Source organism: Diospyros lotus, chromosome 15 (genome assembly GCF_014633365.1).
Source record: "Diospyros lotus cultivar Yz01 chromosome 15, ASM1463336v1, whole genome shotgun sequence".
NCBI lineage: Eukaryota > Viridiplantae > Streptophyta > Magnoliopsida > Ericales > Ebenaceae > Diospyros > Diospyros lotus.
Genome location: NC_068352.1, coordinates 3,303,824 through 3,326,976, shown reverse-complemented (window position 1 = coordinate 3,326,976; position 23,153 = coordinate 3,303,824). Strand labels below are relative to the sequence as shown.

At 38.5% G+C, this 23,153-nt stretch overlaps 1 protein-coding gene across 1 annotated transcript in view; it reads left to right on the top strand.

The window, feature by feature from the left end:
• Window positions 1-21,588, top strand: part of LOC127792426 (protein ENHANCED DOWNY MILDEW 2-like) — a 134,090-nt gene extending 112,502 nt beyond the window's left edge. Inside the window, exons 14-18 of the mRNA XM_052322910.1 lie at window positions 16,152-16,262; window positions 20,027-20,098; window positions 20,203-20,321; window positions 20,391-20,454; window positions 20,556-21,588. Of these exons, the coding sequence (XP_052178870.1) occupies window positions 16,152-16,262; window positions 20,027-20,098; window positions 20,203-20,321; window positions 20,391-20,454; window positions 20,556-21,371 (1,182 nt within the window). The 3' untranslated portion in view covers window positions 21,372-21,588. The remainder of the gene's footprint in view (window positions 1-16,151; window positions 16,263-20,026; window positions 20,099-20,202; window positions 20,322-20,390; window positions 20,455-20,555) is intronic.
• The last annotated feature ends 1,565 nt before the right edge of the window (window positions 21,589-23,153 follow it).

The window sequence follows — 23,153 nt, the reverse complement described above, 5'->3', positions numbered from 1 at the left end:
GAGCAATTTACCCTAATATCACATTTCGGTGCACTGGGATCTTTCCCTGTTCACCATTGAGATCACAAAATACACCTTTGTCCTTATCGAGAGAGATAGAGAGAGAGAAGCAACCACTTAACTTCAAAAAGAAAAGAGTTTCTTTGATTCTAGGGAACATTGTGTTTCAGGTTGACTTCATCATTGCCTTCACTCACCAACTTACCACCGATTTGGTTCCACTAGGGTGATTAGAAGATGGCATGTACAATTGTCAGAATCAAGCAATAGTTATCTCCTTGCCACCAAGATTGTCTATTTGCAACTCTCCCCCCCTCTCTCTCTCTCTCACACACACTTACTCTCTCTTTCCACAACAACAATGGTAGTGTTGGGTTCTTGATGGCCACCCCAGTGGCCTCCCTCCTTCCCTCGCTAGCCTCGACTTGTAAATTCTTTTCTTTTTGTAATAAAAATTTTTAAACCTAAACTCTAATATGGTTTTGGTTAAACTAACACCATGCCAAAAATTAATGGAGGTTTGTGTCCTCGCAAAAAATGAACACACAAAGACCTCCAAAGACAAAAATAAATGATAAGGGGTCTCCACGCAAATGGTCCAAACCACAGGAGGTCTCTGTGCAATTTACCCTTTTTTTCTTCTCATCCTCTTCTCCTTCCTCCCTATATCCTTTCTTCTCCTGCTGGAATTTCCTTCTGTTTCTGTTTATCTGCAGTTTCTTTCCCTATCTCCGTTTTCTCTTTCTTGTTCTGTCTTTCCACTATTCTGCCTCTTTGTTGGAATGCCCTTGTGCCACTCTTCTTCCCTTTGCTGCGTATCTTCTCTGGTTTTCTGCATGTTGCACCCTCTTTATCTTTTATATCTATTTTCCTTCCAATCCTCTGTACTGCAGATTGCTTGTAACTCTTGAAGCTGCGGCAGTTTGGGATGACAGGGAAAGATCCTGTGTCAGGAGTCTTTTGAATGGTGAAAAATGGCAAAGGTTTGATTTTCTTCAAACGGGGGGGGGGGGGGGGGGATTAATGCAGTTAAGATATTATTTTTCAATTTTTATTTGGTAAGTTTTTTTAAGTTCTTATTTTTAAAATTTTCATTTATGCCCTTTACAATATTAGGGCACCATAAGCCTTAATCCCACTAGGTAAGGTCTGATTGGCTATGTGAATTCTAATTTTACAACCATGTTATAGTCATATTTTCTGTAAGACCATTATATCCTATGTTATGCTTAAGAGTTTTCCTTTTAAGGTTTTTTTTTTTTTTTTTTTTTAATCTTTCTCTACCTCTTCTTCTTCAAACTTCTTCTATTTCATTTACTCGCCAAACAAGTGTGTCTATTGGTCTTCTTCTCACTTGTCCAAACCATTTTAATGCATCTCATGTTAGACATCATTCTAACCTTATTTTGATGATTTTGTGATAAAATTAGTTTAAAAGAGTTATAGTTGGGGGTTTTAGAGCACAAATGGGGATTATTGATGTGAACAAAATATGTGTCAATATTAGAATATTATTGATTACCCCATTGTCTCCTAATCTTTTTCTTCTCGTCTCCACTATGGTCTTCCTCTCTCCACCTTCCTCCTCTTCTTCTTCCTGGACTACTTTTTTGCTTAATTTCATCAATCTTCCCTTTCTGCTCTCCTCTTTTCTTCTTCCTCTTCATAGTCCCCCTGGTTGAGTTATGGCTTCGTAGATTCCAAACCTGCCTAAGGTAGCACCTTTTTGAACAGAAGGCAGTCAACTGCATAGACTTGCATCATATTTGTCAACCAAGGAATGATGTACCTGTATGTGACATTTCCACCTTAGCTTGAGCAAGTGTATTTGCAAGACTGCTTAGCCTATATAAGGGCTCCCAATGGAGATTATATTTAATTTAGGATTTCGTAGTTCTAGTTGCATTCAGATTTTATATATTTAGAAATTTTAGAGGATTAGGATTTTCTGTATGTTGAATTTTAGTAGACTTTATTGTTAATTTTAAATAGTATCAGATTAATGTATCAAAAAAAAATGGGGATGTTCACAGTGCACTAGGTTTCCCTCCTCATAGGGTTGGGAGAGGTCATTTTTATATATTTTCTTGCTTTGCAAAAGGTAAATATTTTTGAACAGTTTTAGGGGATGTTTAGGCTGTGTTCTGTTTGTTGTTTTCAAGTCATTTGTAGTTTTTGATTTTCTAAAATAATGAAAACGCGTTCTCTTTACTGTTTTTAAAAATATATTTTTGAAAACAAAAAAAGAAATTATAAAGAAAACTCAAAACAACAAAAAGTTGTTTTGAATGTTTTTATCCAAAACAAACTCTAAACTCAAAACACATTTATTTATTTATTTATTCATATTTTATTATTTTAATGGAAAAAAATATTACGAAATTCATTAACCTTAAAATGTATATATTTTTTTAATAATATATTAACATTAAATATTTCTAATTTACTGAATAATCAAATTTATTGAATAAAATATCATTAAAAAATTATTTTCAAAATTTTAAAGAGAATGCGTTTTTTAATTTTCTTTTTTGAGAAATAGTTTTCAAACTGACAAAGAGAACGCATTTTCAATTTTTTAAATACAGACTACCAAAACAGAAAACTGAAAATTAAAAAGTAAAGAGAACACAGATTAGTTGTGGAAAATGATTTCTAGTTTTCTATCTCTAATTTTCTTTAAAATCTCTAGTTTTCATTTCCAGTAGTTTTCTTAGGATGCTAGGGTCAACAGCAGAATAATCCGCCATGCTTGAATGACTTGTGTCCTTAACTTCATTTAAACCTCAGTTCTAGAACAATCTGTCAAAAGCATCAGGGAACTGTCAACAATCTGCAGTAATTTGTGGACAGTCTAAAAGCCTCCTCTTGGTTTCTCCAAATCCTCGCAACTGATTGACCATTTACAATGGTTGTCAACTGTTATCCCTTTCTAGCTGAAATTTTCGACTATTTCTTCTGGTGTTTCACATAGACTGTCAACTTCTGACCAACTATCGAGTCTTCTATCTTTATTTTTCTCTATTACGTTCTGTGTGTTTTTGTTTAGAAGCTTGGAAGCACTAATAATCAAATACCAAAACCCCTACTAAATCCAATATTCAAAAGATCATGTAGCTCAAGTTCTGAATAATATGCTATATTTATATCATGTAGCAGGTTCAGCATGAAATTAAAAGATACTGAAACAAGAGAGATTCAAGAATGAATTCTTTTCTCTTGATTTCTTCATTTGAGCTGATCACATGTATATATATAGGTTTGACAGCTATCTCCTAAGAATTCAAAACAAGGAAAAATCTATCTCCTATAATCAAGGAGATTCTTATTTCTTATCTTCTTCTAACAAACCTATCTTATCTTCTTATCTTCTCCTCTAACAAACCTAATATAATCACTTGAATACAAAAATACAAAAAATAAAAGAGATAAATATCTACCAAATCATAAATCTCTAACACTCCCCCTCATTCCCAACTTACCAAGAATAAATTCAAAGTTAGGCTTGGGAAGTGTCTTTGTGAAAACATGTGCTTCTTGCATTTGAGTGGAAATGTGACATAATTCAATCCTGCCTTCTTCTTGCTCGTGTTTGATAAAACTCTTGTCAATTCTAACATGTTTCATTTGATCGTGTTGTATTGGATTATTCATAGTGCTTATGCCAGACTTGGTATCACTGTAGAGCTTTGTAGGGGCTGAAATAGATATTTGCAGATCATCCATTAGTCTCTCTAGCCAAATAACTTCACATATGCCTTGTGCAATGGCTCTAAATTCTGCTTCAGCATTACTCCTAGTCTCCACTGTCTGCTTCTTGCTTCTTCACGTGACTTAAATTTGCCCACAGCTTTGTGCAAAACCCCAAAGTTAACTTGCTATCTTCCATGTTACAAGTCCAATTTGCATTTGCAAAGGCTTCAATATTCCTCTTTTCATGTTTTCAAAACATCAGTCCTCTACCTAGAGTTCCCTTGAGATATTTGAGGATGTGTTCCACGGCATCTACATGTTGTTGAGTTGGGGAATGTATAAACTGGCTAACAATACTGATTGCAAAGGCAATGTCAGGCCTTGTGAGAGATAGGTAGATGAGTCTTCCGGCTAGTTGTTGGTACCTTCCCTTATCTAAAGGAGGATCATTTTCATCTAGCTTCCACTTCTAGCCTTGTTGCAGAGGAGTCACAACTGGTTTGCAACCTAATTTCCTAGTTTCTCCTAGTAAATCAAGAGTATATTTCCGTTGAGAGATGAAAATACCATTCTGGTTTCTTGCAATTTCCATACCGAGAAAATATCTCAAGTCCCCTAGATCTTTAACCTCAAATTTTGTTTTCAACTGCTACTTGAGTTGCCAAAGTTGGTATGTGTCATCACTAATGATGATAATGTCGTCTACATGTATGATCAATATGGATCTTTCTCCTTCTCCTCCCATCTTGATGAAGACCATATGGTCCACTTGCCCTTGCCTGTATTCGAACCAAGAGTGTCGTACTAAATTTTTTAAACCATGCTCGAGGTGACTGCTTGAGACCGTACAAAGATTTTTTTAATTTACATACTTTCCCTTTTTCTTCTTCAGATTCAAATCTAGGAGGAATTCTCATGCATACTTCCTCCTCTAAGTCACCATTTTGGAATGAGTTTTTTACATCAAGCTGATGGAGTTCCCAATCTAAGTTAGTTGCCAAGATTAAAGAACTCAAATTGTGTTCAACTTTGCCATCGGTGCAAATGTTTCCTCATAGTTAATCCTGTAGGTTTGAGTGAAGCCTTGAGCAACTAGTCGTGCCTTATACCTTTCAATCTCTCCATTGGCCTTATACTTAATTGTGAATACCCATTTACTCCCAACAACTTTTCAGTTCTCTAGCAGGTCTACAACTTCCCAAGTGCCATTCATGTGTAATGCTCTCATTTCTTCCAAAATTGCCTCCTTCCACTGGGGTTCTTTGAGTGCTTCATAGATATTGTTGGGTATCTCAACACTATCAACCTTAGTGGTGAATGTAGCAAATTGTGGAGACAATTTTTAGTAAGCCAAGTAGTTAGAAATCAAATATTTCGTACATGATCTTACCCCTTTTCGAAGAGCGACAGGTAAATCCAAATCATCAACAACTGCTCCCTCATTAGCCCTCATTAGTGCTAGGAATTGTTGCAACCCTAGGGTTTAGAAAGGAATTTGGTAAGAATGCAGGAAAGAAAGAGCAGAAAGGGAGAGAGAGAAAGAACAGAGGCCAAGGCTTGGCCAATTTGTGTGCAAAAATTCAAAACCCTCAGCCCCATTTTTATAGCAAAAACCGACCATGACTCAGCCAATCAGAGGCCAAGGCTTCGCCTTAAAGCTTCCCCTTGATGTATACGACCTTCCCCAAGCCACCCTAGGCCATCCCATCACCGGAAACGATAGCAAGAAAGTCGGCTACCAACTTGTAGGTTTCCCACCTGTTTTTTGTTTATTACACTTTAGCCCCCAACTAATTTCCAATCTCAGTTTGTCTCTTTCCTTGAAGCCCTTGATCTTTCTGATAATACCACTAAGCCCCACAAGTTTTATACTCTCCATTTCATCCTCCAAAATTTCGGAAAACTATCTTTTTGACCTCCCTCGGGCAAAATTGGCAAATTACACTTGGGCCTAATTGATCGATTTGACCCTAAGTCCTTTCATTTCAACCCGAAACCAGTTAAGGGTTGTTCCATATATAAAATCTAGGTCCTCAAAATGTTCCATTGACCTTCCGGAAGTCTTTTACGTCGATTCGGTCACTCAAAACTGTGATAGTGTACCTTATAGCCCCATTCTTCTGAAAATTCTACTTATACCCTACGTAAAATTCCTTTTATAATCTTAAGAATTTCTCGGGTATTACATCCTCGCCCCCTTAATAAATTTCGTCCTAGAAATTTTTAGACAGCCCAAATCAATCTTACTGATGTTGACAACATCTCTCAATTGAAATGACCTAATTACCTCAATCACATATAGGGATGGCAATTCCAACCGAAATCGTAGGGAACCAAACCAGTCAACACGGTTAAAAACCGTTTGACTGGGTAATGGTTTGATTTGGGGAAAAATCGAACACTATTTCAATCAGTATGGTTTTCACTAAATCCAAATCAAAAGCCGAATCGAATGTGTGGGTAACCGAACCAAACCAAACCGAATATACATATATATATAATAGATATTTATTTATTTAATATATTATATATACACATAATATATATATTGACTAATGCATTTTTTTACAAGTATTTTAACTAATGCATTACAAATATATAAAATATTTAATATTTATAAAGTAATTAACAAATAAAAATAAAACCTAATCTTAAATTATTTTATTTTTATCAATCAAATAATTATATCCAAGAAGTTTGAAGTTAATTTGTAACTTTATGCAAGAAAAGGTAACTTTATTAGAGTTTGTCTTTGTTTGTTGTGGAGTTATCAAAAATTTTTATGAATGTTATTTGCAAGAGTTTGTCTTTGTTTGTTGGTATGGATCAAACTAAAAAAACCATGGTTAAAACCGAAACCGAATGGTTTGGTTATGGTTTTTAATTTTTAAAACCAATGGGTAATGGTTTGGTTTTGGTTTTGGTTTTAGTAGTTTAAGTTTGATTTGGTTATGGTTTTGGCAAAAACCAAAACCAAACCAAACCATTGCCAACCCTAATCACATAATATTCCTATTCTTTGGCAATTCCCTAATCTTTGACAAGTTTCATAATTCGCATAATCACACGATCCATACTTACGAGGCATGCCATTTTTTTTTTTCACAGAATTTCCTGTTGTAGCTCTTCACAGGTGGTCACACATATCCCAAAATGATCTATAACACTTGATATCATTTCTAATTGTGCCATCGGGAGATCCTTAAAAGTTCTTCGACACATTTCATATGACTCCTAATCCTCCCAAACTCACTCCTATGCTAATGCATATGCCATGATCACAAAAGTTATCAACATCTAATTGAACTAACTTGGCGTACCTTTCTCCATTGTCAGGTAAATCTCTTCGTCCTCTGCGAGGTTTTTGTGCCTCATTCTCTTTTCCCAGTTACTCCACCTTCTGCCTTTTTGGACACTCATTCGCGTAATGACCGGGTTGATTGCACGTGAAACATGTGATCCCTATTCGATTCATGGTCGGAGGTGCCTCTTTATTCTTAGGGTAATCCTTGTTCTTATGTTTGTTTTCGCCGCATGCATAACAACGAACATGTCTCAGGAAACATTGTTTCCCTGGGTGTACCTTGTCACATCATGGACACGGCTCGCCGTTTTTGAAATTCTTTCCTCCTGACTTCTACTCCATGCTTTTCGAATCTCATTTCTTTTCTTCTAATCTTATCAATCTTACACATAGAAGATTTGTTTCTGTAGTTAGCGCCTTATTCAGCACCTCGATGTAAGTGTCAATGGCAGATGAGCTAAGAGCCTGCTGCAATCCTACTTGCAGTCCACCCATGAATTTTTGTGCCTTTTGCCACTCGTCAGGAGCCTCTTTTTGACCCTAGGCGCTATCGTCGACTAGTTGGGAAACTTAACTATCTCACAATCACACACTGGTTAGGAAACTTAACTACCTCACAATCACACGTCCTGATATTTCATTTGCTATGAGTGTGGTAAGTCAGTTCTTGGATTCGCATTGTGACAGTCATTGGAATACAATGATTCGTATTCTTCAATATATTAAGGCTACCCCTAGTGGGGGTGTATTGTATCAGAATCATGGATACAGTCAAATTGTGGGATATATAAATGATGATTGGGCAGGATCACCTAGTGATAAACGATTCATATCTGGATATTGTATATTTGTGGGGGGAAATCTAGTCTCTTGGAAAAGTAAGAAATAAATTATTGTCGCTAAGTCCAGTGCGAAAGTTGAATATAGGGCAATGGTTGTAACATGCAAACTAATGTAGTTGAAACAATTAATTGAGTAGTTAGGAGTTACGTAGGCTAAGTCTATACAATTGATTTGTGACAATCAATCTACAATGCATATTGTTTCTAATCTTGTGTTTCATGAGAGAACCAAGCATATTTAAATTGATTTATCACTTTGTTAGAGAAAATGTATTCTCTGGGGATGTAGTTACAACATATGTGGGTTCCAATGATCAATTAGTTGATTTACTCACCAAGTTGTTTAGTGGTTCTCGTGTGAATTACATTTGTACCAAGCTACGCATGCTCAATATATATGCTCCAGCTTAAGGGGAATTGTTAAATAAAGGGTATTAGTATAAATAGCTTAAAATTCTTATATATATATTCCTTGTATTACACACTTAATGGAGGAATACATTATTTTCTTCTCACCAAAATATTTGGCTTATAAGTGAGAGCTTCTATGAAGGAGAACGAAAGAAAATAAATGGAAAAGAGAGAGCGTGATGAAACTTTGCTGGAAATTTTTTCTCAGTGACCAAATTAGAAGAGCAATTGAGTGTGTGTGTGTGTGTGTGTGTGTTTGCTCAACCAACTCTGAGACAAAAACTATACTTGACAGCTGTACAAAAATGATTGGACAAGTGGTAACTGACTAACAAACTTAACCATGACAGGACTAGCCCTGACTAACTGACCAACTTAACTGATTGGTTACTAACTCCAAGCAATTGTACTGTAGATAGTATTTCTTTTATACAGAACAAATAACACTACTTCCCTTAACATTCCCCCTCAATTTAGATTCAAGAACCTTTGCAGATTTGAGTTCTTCTGTTTGCTGCACTAGAGTGTCATTCTTTGAATCATTCCTCTGAGTAGTCCAGCTGTAGCTCATCTTGGACAGCACATTTAGGGGACAGTGTTAGAGTTTGTTACATATAAAAAGGAACCTGTCTCTAGGCAGACCTTTGGTGAGAGTATCAACTGTTTGATACGATGTGGGAATGTATCTAATCTCCACCTCTTTGTTTTCAACATTCTCTCTGACAAAGTGAACATCAATTTCAATATGTTTGGTGCATGAGTGAAAGACAGGATTCTCATCAATGCTTTTGGCCGCCATATTGTCACACCAGATCATAGGAGTCTTAAGAGGAGGAATAGCCTAGTTCTGCGAATAGAGACTTTAGCCACAAAACTTCAATAACTCCTTGTGCTAGGCTTTATATTCAGCCTAGTTCAGTGAATAGAGACTTTAGCCACAAAACTTCAATAACTCCTTGTGCTAGAGCTCTATATTCAGCTTCCCCAACTAACATTGCAACCACCTACTGTTTCTTGGAACTCCAAATTAGGAGATTATGATCGAGAAACACACACGATCCACTTGTGAACTCTACACCCAGCATGATATGCATCTATATAAACTTCAAAAGATAGATTAGAAGACGGGAATAAACAATAGTCCTAATCCACCAATCCCCTTCAAGTATCTAAGGAATCTTTTGCAAGCCAGCCAATGTTGTTGTTTAGGAGAAGACAAAAATTAACCAAGTTTATTTACCACAAAAGCAATGTCAGTTCGAGTGTAAGTCAAATTTTGTTGTGAGCCAACAATATGTCACAAGACCAGAAAAGGCTATGGTTGTGGTTAAAATTTCGAGCTAAAGATCAGTTATTTCCTATATGTATTTCCCAGTATTTTATTTCCTTGCATATGTTTACTTTCCAGCTAGATAGTTGGTTATGGTTTACTTTCCAACTAGGAAGATTGTTATGGCAAAATCTGCCAGGTGTCCAAATGTTAGAATAGGACAAAATAGTTTGTTAGAGGTGGAGTGATTCTTTGTGGCAGCGCTCTCGACTAAGCTATATAAGCCTATACTCTCTTCTGTAAAAGCAATTTAGAAATTCAATCAAAGAATATGTTATCCTCTCTCTTATTTCTCTCTTTCTCCCTCACGTCTCTTCTATAATTCCCTCCCCATTCCTCCTCTCTGTTAATTCGCTACCTAGGTTCACACTGAACCAAGGAAGCTGTTAGTTGTCACAACATTGCCGTGACATTTGGTATCAAAGCACGATTCCGGCAAAGAGACCCAATGAGCGTGAGAGATGGCCAAAGGAACACGCATGAAGAACATGGAGTCGCAGCTCCAACAACTCAGCTCCACAGTGGGAGAATTTTAGGATCGGATGGACCAACTGGAAGTCAGCAATCAACAAAATCATGGTGCGATCATGACAGTTGATTGAAAAATGGAAGGAGGACTTAACCGAATGAGGGAAGATATCAATCAAATGCGGGAGGAGATGGGTAATCAACTTCAACAGTTTATGTTGATGTTTACCCTTCAAAATCAGGTAAGGTTGTCTCTCGATTTTCCTCAAAGGGATAGGAATGACCCCATTTTACAAAATGAGAGGGTGAATCAAGAAAATGTAGCCCATGAGATTGTTATGGAGCAAGGTGATGACATGGAGACCTTGTTAGGAGGGGGGACAGGTGGACCAGAATATCCCCCCACCACCAGCATTTCCCATGCCCCGGATGGAGATACCAGTGTTTGAAGGGATTAATCCTAGGTGGTGGATTAGAAAGTGTGAGAGGTTGTTCGAGTGGTACAATGTACCGATGGAATGAAGGGTTACTCTAGTGACAGCTTACTTTGATGATGGAGTGGACAAATGGTTTCAAGGTTGGACTCGAGGGCAAGAGAACTATACCTGGAGGGAGTTCTCTAAAAGGTTGTGTGAGAGGTTCGGGGAGAGGAGCATGTCGGACACCATTGAGGAGTTTAATAAACTAAAACAGGTGGGTGATGTGGGGACCTACTTAAGGAGGTTTTAGGAGTTGAGGTCCTTAATGAGTAGCCATGACCCGCACCTAACGGAGGCATACTTTGTCTCTAGCTTCCTCAGTGGTCTGGGAGAAGACTTGAGGCCTATGGTGAAAATGATCAGGCCAAGAACGGTGGAGCAGGCAGCTAAAAGCACCAAGTTACAAGAGATGGTGGTGGAGGCCTTGTTAAAGAAGCAGAGGGTGCAACAACAAAGGATGGGACACTCAGGAAACTGGCTACAAGAAGGGAACAGCAAGGGGGTCAACAGGGAGATGGTAAGAGGTAATGTAGGGGGTAGGAATTTTGTCAATTCCAATTTTGGTGGGAGACCCAATGATCCTAAAAGGCAACCTAGAGCCTGTTATAGATGTGCAGATAGGTACTTTCCCAGCCACCAATGCAATCGCCAGCTCCTGTTATTAGAAGGCCGAGGAGGAGAAATAGACGAGAAGGAGAGGAGGTGGACGAAACCGATGAAGAGGGAATAGAGGACAGCGGAGAGATATCCCTCCATGCACTCAAGGGAGTCACTAATAACAAGATAATTAAGGTTGAAGGGAAGGTTAAGGAATGTAGCTTGCCCATCCTAATTGACAGCGGAAGCACACATAGCTTCCTCGATGATAACACTGCCAAAAAGCTCAAGTGTCAACTCACAGGTACACTACCTTTGAGCGTGACGGTTGCTAATGGAAATCGGGTGGTGAGTAACTTAGCCTGCTTGGGGTTCATTTGGGAAATGCAAGAAGAGAAATTCAAGGCAAACCTCAGGTCGCTACAACTAGGAGGGTGTGATGTAGTCTTGGGTGTGATTGGATGAAAGGGGTGAGCCCCATATGCTTTGATTTCAACAGGATGGAAGTGTCATCCGAAAATGAGGGCAAAAGGATGACTCTCACCAGTGGGAAGGAGGCTGTTGCATGCAAAATGATCATCGGGAAGAGGCTTAAGAGGGTCCTGCAGAGCAAATGGAGTCAGCTTTCGCAGCTGTTCTCGATCATAGAAGTGGAAGAACGACGAAGAGGGGAAGATTATGGAGAGTTGCAACTCTCGATCAGTCACCCACCAGGTAATTCCGATCAGGTAAGCACACTGACCCTTATTAATGAATTATTGATGGAATTTAAGGACTTATTCGAAGAACCAAATGTCCTACCTCCTAACTGCACCCTAGACCACGCAATTAACCTCAAAGCCAATGCCGAACCTATCAACATGAGAGCCTACCGTTATGCGCCTACCCAAAAGACTGAAATTGAAAAAATGGTGAGGGAAATGTTGAACCGATCCTTCATCCGACCCAACCAGAGCCCATTTGCCTCATCGGTCCTCTTGGTAAAGAAAAAAGATGCTTCTTGGCGTTTTTGTGTGAACTACCGTCAACTCAACGCCCTGATCATCAAGGATAAATTTCCCATACCCCTTGTAGAAGACCTAATGGACGAATTACACCAAGTTGAATTCTTTTCAAAACTGGATCTAAGGTCGGGCTACCATCAAATCCGGATGAAGCCCGAGGATATACATAAGATTGCCTTCCAAACCCATCATGGCTATTTTGAGTTCTTGGTGATGTCATTTGGGCTCACCAATGCCCGGCAACTTTCCAATCCTTAATGAACCAAATATTTGAGCCTTACCTACGAAAATTCATACTTTTTTTCTTCGATGACATTCTAGTTTACAGTCCTACCTTAGACCAACACATAGCCCACCTAAAAACCACCTTCGAGGTCGTCTAAGTGTGCATTCGCCCAACCCCAAGTGGAGTACTTGGGACACCTAATTTCAGGAAAGGGGGTTAGTACCAACCCAAAGAAAGTGGAGGTCATGCTGAATTGGCCCAAACCCAATACCTTAAGAGCGCTCCGAGGATTCCTGGGCTTGACAGGATATTATCGCAGGTTTGTGAAGGGTCATGGAGTCATAAGTAAGCCCCTCACCGAGTTGTTGAAGAAGGGAAACTTCCATTGGGGTCCTGAGGCTGATGCAGCCTTCGGTAAGTTGAAGGTCGCAATGAGTAGGGTCCCAACCTTGGGACTGCCAGACTTCAGTAGGCCGTTTGTGCTAGAAACGAATGCTAGCGGTGTAGGTATTGGGGCAGTACTTATGCAGGATGGCCAGCCCCTCTCGTTCCTCAGCCAAGCTCTAAGCCCAAGACACCTGAACCTAAGCATTTGCAAGAAGGAGTTTTTAGTTGTTGTCATGGAAGTGGAGAAGTGGAGGCATTGTTTGGAGATGGGAAGGTTTGTAATTAAGACTGACCATGAGTCTCTCAAATTTTTGTTGCAACAGAACCTACAAACTCAGTTACAAAAGAAAGGAATGGCCAAGCTAATGGGACTTGACTACTCTGTACAATGCAAGAAGGGCAAGGAAAATCAGGCAGCAGATGCTCTATCAAGGTGTCACGAAGAAAGGGAAGCCGCTGCCATCACTATGGTTATACCCGAGTGGTGCAGTGAAGTGGTGAGCAACTATGATGGGGATGAACACATCAAGTAAATTCTAGAGAAGGTAGCAATGGGGGGTAGTGAGGTGGAAGGATATGTTCTCAAGGATGGATTGTTGAGATACAAGGGCCGGATAGTCGTGGGCGATAAGGCTGAGCTTAAGAGGAGCATCTTGCAGTCGTTACACGAATCTCCCATGGGGGGACATTCAGGTATCCAAAATACTTATTTGAGGGTTAAACAATTATTTTATTGGCCTCAACTTAAGGGAACTGTGAAGGAACATGTGCTGGGTTGTGACATATGTCGAAAGTGCAAGCATGAAAATGTAACCTACCCGGGGTTATTGCAGCCCTTGCAGATTCCAGAGCAACCGTGGCTTTGTCCATGGATTTCATAGAGGGCCTACCAAGATCAGAAGGGAAGGATTGTGTGCTGGTGGTAGTGGATCAACTAACTAAATTCGCACACTTTGCAGGATTATCTCATCCTTACACGATCCAAGAGGTGGCCAGGGTGTTTATGGATCAGGTGGTGGCTTTACACGAGGTCTCCAAAACCATCATTTCAGATAGGGATAAGGTGTTTACGAGCCATTTTTGGAAGGAATTGATGAAAAATGTGGGTACCGAACTCAGCCTATCAACAACATACCACCCACAAATTGACGGCCAGACCGAAAGGGTTAACCAAAGCTTAGGAACTTATCTAAGGTGCATGTGTATGAGACAGCCCAAGAGTTGGCGTAGGTGGCTGGCCATGACACAGTGGTGGTACAACTCCTGCCACCATGTTTCTACTAAAATGACTCCGTTTGAGGCTGTCTATGGGTATAAACCACCTCCCCTACCAGCCACCGGAGGGCAAACAACAGCCACTGCCGTAGAAGAATACCTACGACAGAGAAGGGAGGTGCTGGGACAACTGAAACAAGAGTTGGCAGCAGCCCAAAATAGGATGAAGCAAAATGCCGATAAACGGAGAAGTGATCGGGAATTTAAAGTAGGGAAAAGAGTCTACTTGAGGCTAAGATACCCACATCTGAAGACCACCACTCAAGGGCAGGTATCTAAACTTAGCCCCAAGTACTTTGGCTCATTCCTTATCACAGCCCGAATAGGCAAGGTAGCCTACCGGTTGCAGCTGCCAGAGGGAACCAAGATCCATCCAGTCTTTCATGTCTCCTTGCTAAAAAAGTCCACTGGAAATGAGAGAGCTAGCCAAGAGCTACCAACTCTATCGGAGGAGAAGGAGGGCTTGAGGGAACCAGAGGCCATAATAGAAAGGAGGGTAATCCACCATCAAGGGGCCCCCCTCATTCAAGTCAGGGTCAGGTGGCAGGGAAAACCACCCGAGGAGGACACCTGGGAGTACCTACCTACGTTGATGTAGCAGGACGGCCGGCCTCTTGAGTATTTCTTGAGGATAAGAAATTTTGATAGAAGGGGTAATGTCATGAGATCAAAAAAGGCTATGGTTGTGGTTAAAATTTCAAGCTAAAGATCAGTTATTTCCTATATGTATTTCCCAGTATTTTATTTCCTTGCATATGTTTACTTTCCAGCTAGATAGTTGGTTATGATTTACTTTCCAGCTAGGAAGATTATTATGGCAGAATCTGCCAGGTGTCCAAATGTTAGAATAGGACAAAATAGTTTGTTAGAGGTGGAGTGATTCTTTGTGGCAGCACTCTTGGCTAAGCTATATAAGCCTATACTCTCTTCTGTAAAAGCAATTCAGAAATTCAATCAAAGAATCTGTTATCCTCTCTTATTTCTCTCTTTCTCCCTCACGTCTCTTCTATAATTCCCTCCCCATTCCTCCTCTCTGTTTAGTTCGCTACCTAGGTTCACACTGAACTAGTGCTATAGGAGTTTATAAAGATGGATCTGAAAACAGTTCTCCATCATCTGTCATAGGAGTTTCCAGATTAACTGGTGTAGAACATGGCTTGCATTCTTGTATACTAGCCTTCTCAACAAATCAACAGTATATTTGGACTGACTACCTTTGTTGTCCCTATAAGCTTCAAAACCTAGAAAATAGCTCATAGAACCCAGAGTTTTGAGAGCAATATGAGTGTCCAAATCGCGAATAAATGACTAAAGTGTGTTAGGATCTGAACCAATGGTAAGAGTATCAACATACAGAAGAATGAACAGAACAGATTCCTGTTGTTTCTTAATAAAAAGGGAAGCATAAGAAATTGCTCTAACAAATCCCCATTTTTGCAATGTTGTCCTAAGCTTTGTGTACGAAGCACAAGGGGCTTGTTTAAGGCTATATAGAGACTTTGTTAGTTGAAAAACGTAAGAAGGATACTCTTGAGTTAACAAAGCCTTCAGGGTGGGACATGTAAACTATTTCTGACAAATCTCCATTAGGAAAGGCATTACTCACATCAACCTATTAAATATCCCAACCAAATGTCACCACGAGGGTAATAAAAATACGTATAGTAGGTGCCTTAACCATTGGACTGAAGGTTTCATCATAGTCTATACTAGGATTTTGATGGAACCCCTTAGCCACTCACCGACTTTAGACTTTAAAACTGACCCAGCTGAATTATACTTGATATGAAACACCCATTTACAGCCAATCAAATTAATGTCAGGAGAGTAAGGAACAAGCCCCCATGTACCATTATGCTGCATGGTATTAAACTCTTCTTGCATAACTTTAATCCACCTAGGATCCAAGAGAGCATCACTAACTGAGCTAGGTTCTATTGCACTCACTACAGCATGAGGTGAAGTGGCCAGAAGTTGCTTGGTTTTGGAGTGAGTGAAAAAATGGGATGAAATTTAATTTCCTTATCAAAAGAAAACTGTGGTATGAGTAAAAACAGGGATGTAGTAATGGTTTGTCCCAGTTCCAATGTAACTTCTCGACGTGGCTTATCTAAGTGCTTATTGCTTTTAAACAGATAGTTGATTTCTGCTGTGGAGCTAATGATTTCAACTCTCTCATGAAGAAAAAGCTCGAGAAGACAGGCAAGAAGTGCTCATATAAAAACTATGGCATTGTACAAGCAAAGGTAAACTACACCCTTTCTATGTTATTTTAACTTTCTTTTGTATTTTGCTCCATTTTTTTATTGTCTTTAATTTTTATTTTGGTATATATAAATGCCAGTGCCTCTCTTGAATCTTAACATCGTGATGACATCTAAAGGGACACCAACAGTTTGTAAAAGGGATAATTATAAAAACTACCTGAGGTTTGTTATAGTATACATTTTTTTATTAAACTTTATATTAATCTTACAGAAACATACCTAAACTGTTTTTAATTAAGCAAAAACCTGCCCAATGTCTAAACTTTCATGAAGAAAAATTTCATATAAATAGTCGATACACTGCCCAACAGGCTTACGCATTTGTCATCTGCTTGCGTTGTATCTTTGTTGCTCAGGTCCAAGATTTCAAAAATACTAGATGATGTCATGTGTTTACATTAGAAACTAAGACCCATGCATCACTAAGCGAGAGCTTGAAGAAGAATTCTGTGTGTTTGGAGTTATCTGTAGTATTTGGCTTGCAAAAAGGTTGCCAATTCGTGAACTAGAATGGCCATAGGGATGCACACAATGCAGTTTGTGAACTGGATGGTAAGAGAATTCCTAAAGAGTTGAGATGTCTAACAACCCTAGAGGTAGTAGTGGTTGTTGTGGCAACGGACGTGGTCATCCTCAAGAAACTATACAACTTAGTATATCCTCTTTAGTGACTATCTTAAGGGAAGAGTATGCGTAGTTCCTTTAGTTCCAAGCAACACAACATGAATCTTCATCTATGGTATCTTTTGCTCGCACAGGTACTCCTCAATTTTCACAATTCTCTTCCCTCAATCTATTGATTTTTGACTTTGATGCTACTAATCACATGTCTAGTAACAATTCTCTATTCTCTCATATCCAAAGTTCAAGGTCTTTACCTATTATTACACTGGCTGATGGTTCTCAAGCATCAATCAAGGGTATCGGGAGTGTTAAACCATTTTCTACTTTGTTGTTGTCATTTGTTCTACATGTACCACAACTCCCTTTAATTTACTTTCTATTAGTAAACTCACTCGCAATTTTAATTTTTCCATAACCTTTTTGTCTAATTTTGTCCTTGTTCTAGATCGATAGACTAGGTAGATGATTGACACGAGGCATGAGTCTTGGGGATATAATATCTATCTCCATCTGCTCCATGGTGGCTTGCACTACTATTGTTTCACCCCTACCAGCACATTGTTGGTTTGGGCACCCATCTCTATCTAGTCTAAAGAAGATGGTTTCTAGTTTGTCCAACCTTTGTACCTTCAAGTGAGTTATGTCAACTTGGAAAACATTGTCGTAGTTCATTCCTAAGTAAAGTCAATAGGTGTGTCAGTTCTCCCTTTTCAATTGTTCATTTCTATGTGTGGGGTCCTAGCCATGTTCCTTCAAAACAAGGATAGAGAAAATTGGATGTGCTTTATATCCATCATTTCTATTTGATGTGCCATAGTAAGTGCACTAGATTTGACATCCCCTTCACGCATCTCTATTTGGATGCATGACTCTTAGTTACAATTGTCTTCTCACGCAACTCAATCAACATCACAGTTGCCAATAGCAATGCATTACATTCACATCCTTCCAAAAACTCAAATCTAACATTGTTCCCTTCTAGTTGCATTACGTCACAACCATTCTAATTGTGTGGTATTGTTGTTTTAGAAGGTTTCAGGAACACTAGAAGATGTGTCGTGTCTATGTTGGAAACTTAGACCTTTGCGTCACTAAGCAAGAGCTTGAAGATGAATTTCATGTGTTTGGGTATCCCTAAATCAAAGTTTTCATTTTGTGTATAACCTGACAAGGTGCATTGGCATCCTCACAATCCTAACATACAACATAAACTACAATTATACCCCAATCTCAAGTATGGAGTTCAATGCAATTGACAGTTGATTGAGGCAACAATAGTAGCAATCACAATGGTAGTCAAGGGGAGTCATTAAATGGTGGTGAAAGCAATAATGGCTAAAAGCCATGGAGAACGAGAAGGTCATGGTTCTTAGTGGGTTTGGCAATCTAAGATTGGGGATGGTGCCAACCAACAAGAAGAGTGTTTGTGGCTCAAAGAAATGAAGTAACAAGGGGAGAGAGAGAGAGTTGGTGGCATATCTCACATCAGTTGGGATAGAGATTTGGTGATCAACATGGTAGTGACAAGGGAGATGGTGTTTTTGGCTTGTAGTGGTGGCTTTGTGATGGAGTTGTGACAATCAAAAGTTGGTGGTTTAGGTGGTTGGAGATGGCGATAACGATGGTGCTTAGTAACGTCCAATGGAGATGCAAAGATGGCTCTTGATTGAGAGAGAGGAAGAGGGGAGGACGACGGGGAGGGAAAGATGGTGGGAGGTGGCACTACATCTAGCTATGGAATCATGACAAGGGAAGTGGGAGAGCATCACACATGAGGGAAAGATAAAATAATGATCGTAATTTGAATTTTACATAAAGTAAATAAATAAATAATTATTTTATTTATTTATTTTATCAACTTGGCCCTTCTCATTTAAATTTTAAATTTAAGTTTCCCTGAAACTTTGGGCTTTCACAAGTTATAAGACCAATTTTGCTATATGAAAAATATTAGGCAATAATGCACAAAATAAGAGCATAGTAGAGATAAGGATGTTAAGATAGATGTGCAACCATATAATAAAAGATAAAATTAAAGATAAGATAAGATCAGAATCGCTTCTATTGAAGATAAGATGTATAAGACACAATTAAGATGGTTTTGTCATGTGAAAAGAATACCACGAGAGATAATGGATGAAATAGAACAAGTATTTAGCAAAAAAAAGTAGAGAAAGACAAAGAACAGCGTGGTGGGAGACCCTTACGAGGGCCTTATAGAAGATAAGCCATATATAAAAATGAGTAACAAACTAAAATTCATGTAGTTAACCCAACATAGTGGGATTAATGCACACAAGCACTACACTGTGTTGCTAAAAGAATAATGGCCTAACGATTACTCATTTGTCTAGAATTCATAATATTTAATTTGATGAGTTCTACACTAGCTATCGATTATTTGACACCACCCTCTTCCTTTATCTGGGCTTGGGATCGATTGTAAATAGGAGGATTACTGTCAATACTAAAAGTTGAATAGATTACTCAATTCACAAGCAAACTTATGAGTTTGATCCAATATACAACATCATATCAAGTCTTTATCGGGCATTCAATATGATGTTGATCTGATGATACATAAAATATTTTCATAAGCTTAGAGCTCTAGAACATGATGAAATATTGTATTAAGTACAGTTGCATGTTTACCTTGTTGTCAACAGGTAATATTCTTCTCCCATCCCACTCAACTAAGATGGTGGTCATTATTGACGTGATGATAATGCTCCTTTTAGTTTGTGGAGGTCCTTCAATGTTTCTATCAAGTATCAATCTCCGAGTTGTTGCATTATGGGTTTTAGCTCTGTCTTTTTACCTTTGAACTTAATGATTAACTTACTTTCTTAAAGATAGTCAACTACCTCTGGTTGTGCTTATTTTCTGGATAACTTTTCTAAAGGAAGTGTTATTTTCATATGCATGTATTCTTGGATGTCAAATTTGATACGGATATGATTGCTGATGCAAACCCTTCTTGTATTTCTAGTGTGACTGTAACTTTCGGGGATTCCTTGTGTTCATTAATCTATTTTTTAATGTTGCTGTACTCTTCTCAACTCCCCCCCCCCCTCGGTTTCCTATTGTTATTTTGGTGTGGTGCCATTCCTTCTTGACAGAATGACTTTAACTTTGAGAAGAGGGATTGGATGACTGTAGATCCAAAAGAATTGCCAGCCGGGTCACAGTTGGTGAGAACAGTATTTATTTTTTATTGATATATGTGCAAGATATATAATGTCCTAGAGCTACAAAAGTCCTCTTGACCTAACCTTTATTATCGTCTGTTGAGTAGATCATGGGACTAAATCCTCCTTTTGGAGTAAATGCTTCCCTTGCAAATAAGTTCATTGACAAGGCACTTGAGTTTGAGCCAAAGCTCCTTATCTTAGTTGTTCCTAAAGAGACAGAAAGGTACTCTTTCGTATGCAAAACACTACTTTCATCTCTCTCTCTCTAACATGCTCCCTCCCTGCATACCAGGTTGGATGAAAAAATGAATCCTTATGATCTGGTATGGGAGAATGATGAGTTGCTTTCGGGGAAGGTAAAATAAGTACCAAGTTTCTGCTGCATTTACTAGTGGATTAGGAACTGTGTGTTGCAAAGCACATTGGTGGCTTATACTATGTTTATTTGTTCATCCAGTCCTTCTATTTACCTGGATCTGTTGATGTAAATGGCAACCAAATTGAGGATTGGAATGTAAAACCACCACTGCTCTATCTATGGAGTCGTCCTGATTGGACTGATGAACACATGAAAATTGCTCAAAAGCACGGACACACGTCCAGGGTAGGAGAATGCTCATATTTTGGAGATCATCCGAACCAACCACTGGTTTCAGCTGGTTATGGAGAGAGAGATCATGCTCCCAAGGGTCAAACTTCCATGCCAATTGATGATCATCCTCCTGTTCAAAATGAATCACGCGAACAGCTCCAAGAAAGAACGCGTGCCTCTGAAGACAATTATGACTGCCCCCCTCATGGTAATGTTATTGGACAAGTCCAGGAGAACCATGGCCATGGGATAAATCAAGCAACTCCTGATTGTGGTTTTGGGGTGAAGAACACATCAGAGGAACGGTTTGCGGGCCCCCGGAGAGGGGATGCAAGCAGCCATGGTTATGGGTCATATCTTGGCCAACCAACTCCGGGTACTGACAGTCGAAGAAGCAGCCTTCTGGCAGCAGCTGAAAGACTTAAGTTTTCTTCTCCTCGCGACCACGTGGGTTCGACAGTGAACTCGTCTTACAGCCAGATGAAGAACACATCTGTTGGGCAGCGACATGCACCGCAATTGGATGAATTAAACGGGCATGAGCCACCTCCAGCTAGTAGAAATTCCATGCCTGATCCTCTTCCTCCTCGCCCTCAATATCATCCTCATCTGTCGGGCTTTGCTCCTGCTCTTTCTCGCAGCACCTCACCTCACAACTCAGCAGGCTGGCTTAACGAGTAAACAGTAAATTAGTCTTCTTTTCTTTTCCCTTTTTTGGTATGTGTCTGTGTTTCCTATATTCCAGTTGAGATCATATGAAACGGTTAGGTGGCTTTTGATCAGCTTTAGTTGTGGATATATTAGGACAGTATCTAGAAAACAACTTTAGGTTGTGATTTAATTTGTCGTTAGTGTGGTGTTGTTAAGAATCGATTTTAAAAAGAATAGTTGTGCTCTAGACTCGCATGTCACTCTTCTCTGTCCAATTATATCATATATGATATGCCACATTCCCTGAAAGGTATTTTGTGCCTAAGGCATCGCGCTAGTTATATCTCAAGTTAATTATATATTGTCACGTTTTTATGATGAGGATAATAAATATATTTTATAGGGTTTATTTATAAATTTATTTATTATAAATACGTGGCACTGTGTAATTATTCTAAGGTTTTTCTTAAATTTTGTCCTCTTTTTTCACTTTTACCATGTTTAAGAAATGTCAAGAAATACCTCTTTTTGTAGTGATAGTTTTGGCCATATAGTTTTACTCAGTTAGTTTTACAACTTCCTTGCTTTGCCTTACTTAAATATATGACTTATAAAGTGAATAATTGTCCAATTGATCAAAAGATACTAAACCCAAGATTTGAAGTTTCAAATTAAAAGACGTCTGGAACATAGTTTGTCCACCATATTATTATATTGATTTGGACTATTGTTATATTATCACGCAAAATTGTTTGCTCAAAATATACTTTTAATAATAGTGACTTAGACAACTTTATTAACCTATACATGATTTAAAGAAAATTGTACTTTATCAGTTTTTTTTAATTTTTTGATCAATTCTTTATTTTTTCAATAATAACATCATAAATTTGTGTACTTTTAATTATGAATTATCAATTATTCCCATTAGATATTCACATTAAAATATAATGCAATATGCATGATGTTATGTCAAGCTTATTACATATCGTTATTCAAATTTATTATACATCAAGCTTGTTATGTCAAATTTTTACCACAACATTTTACAAGGTACACAGTGATCTATAATTGAATCTAAATAAAAAGTATGATGCTACTAATTAAAAGATTAAAGCTTAGCTTGAAGTTAAAATTTTGCTAAAGTTTTGATATAGTTGAGTATGATATAGTTCTTGAATAGGTTGATGCTTCATGCTTTAGTGTATTTTATCTGGAAGAGCATAACAACAGATGCTTTCGAGATCAGGGGAGATCTACTCCTCAGTTGGCTCGCCAGATTCTGTTCGCAATGTGGACCTGTTGACGACTATCTATTTTAGGTCGTCTCTTCAAACTTATGCTCTTCGTTATGTCTGATAGCTTTCGAGAGACCAAACTATTTCTCCCAATTGAGCATTCGTTTGTTTGCTGTTGGAGGTTGGTTATTGTAATCCTAAAGTCTCATGCTGGTTTTAATTTTCGTTTCTGGATGCTAATTTCGTTTTTCTATTTGTTGATATATATATATATATATATTTAGTTCTTTTTTTTTCTCTTGACCCAGAGGGTGATGGTTGTTGTGCCTTAGCCCTTACTTTGCTTTGGTGGTTCGGGGTTTACCCTAGCCTTGATTTGGTGTCGTTCTAACATTGTTTTTGTTTTATTTATTCTTATTAAAAAAACACTCGCCATGTGACACTAAGTTCGGGGAAAAATCCTCATCAACAAGAAGGGTTTTGACAAGCAACAATGCCAAAGGCCATTAATAAAAGAATATGGTGACTTTTTCATAACCCATTACTACTTATGGAGAGCAGACCGACTACATGC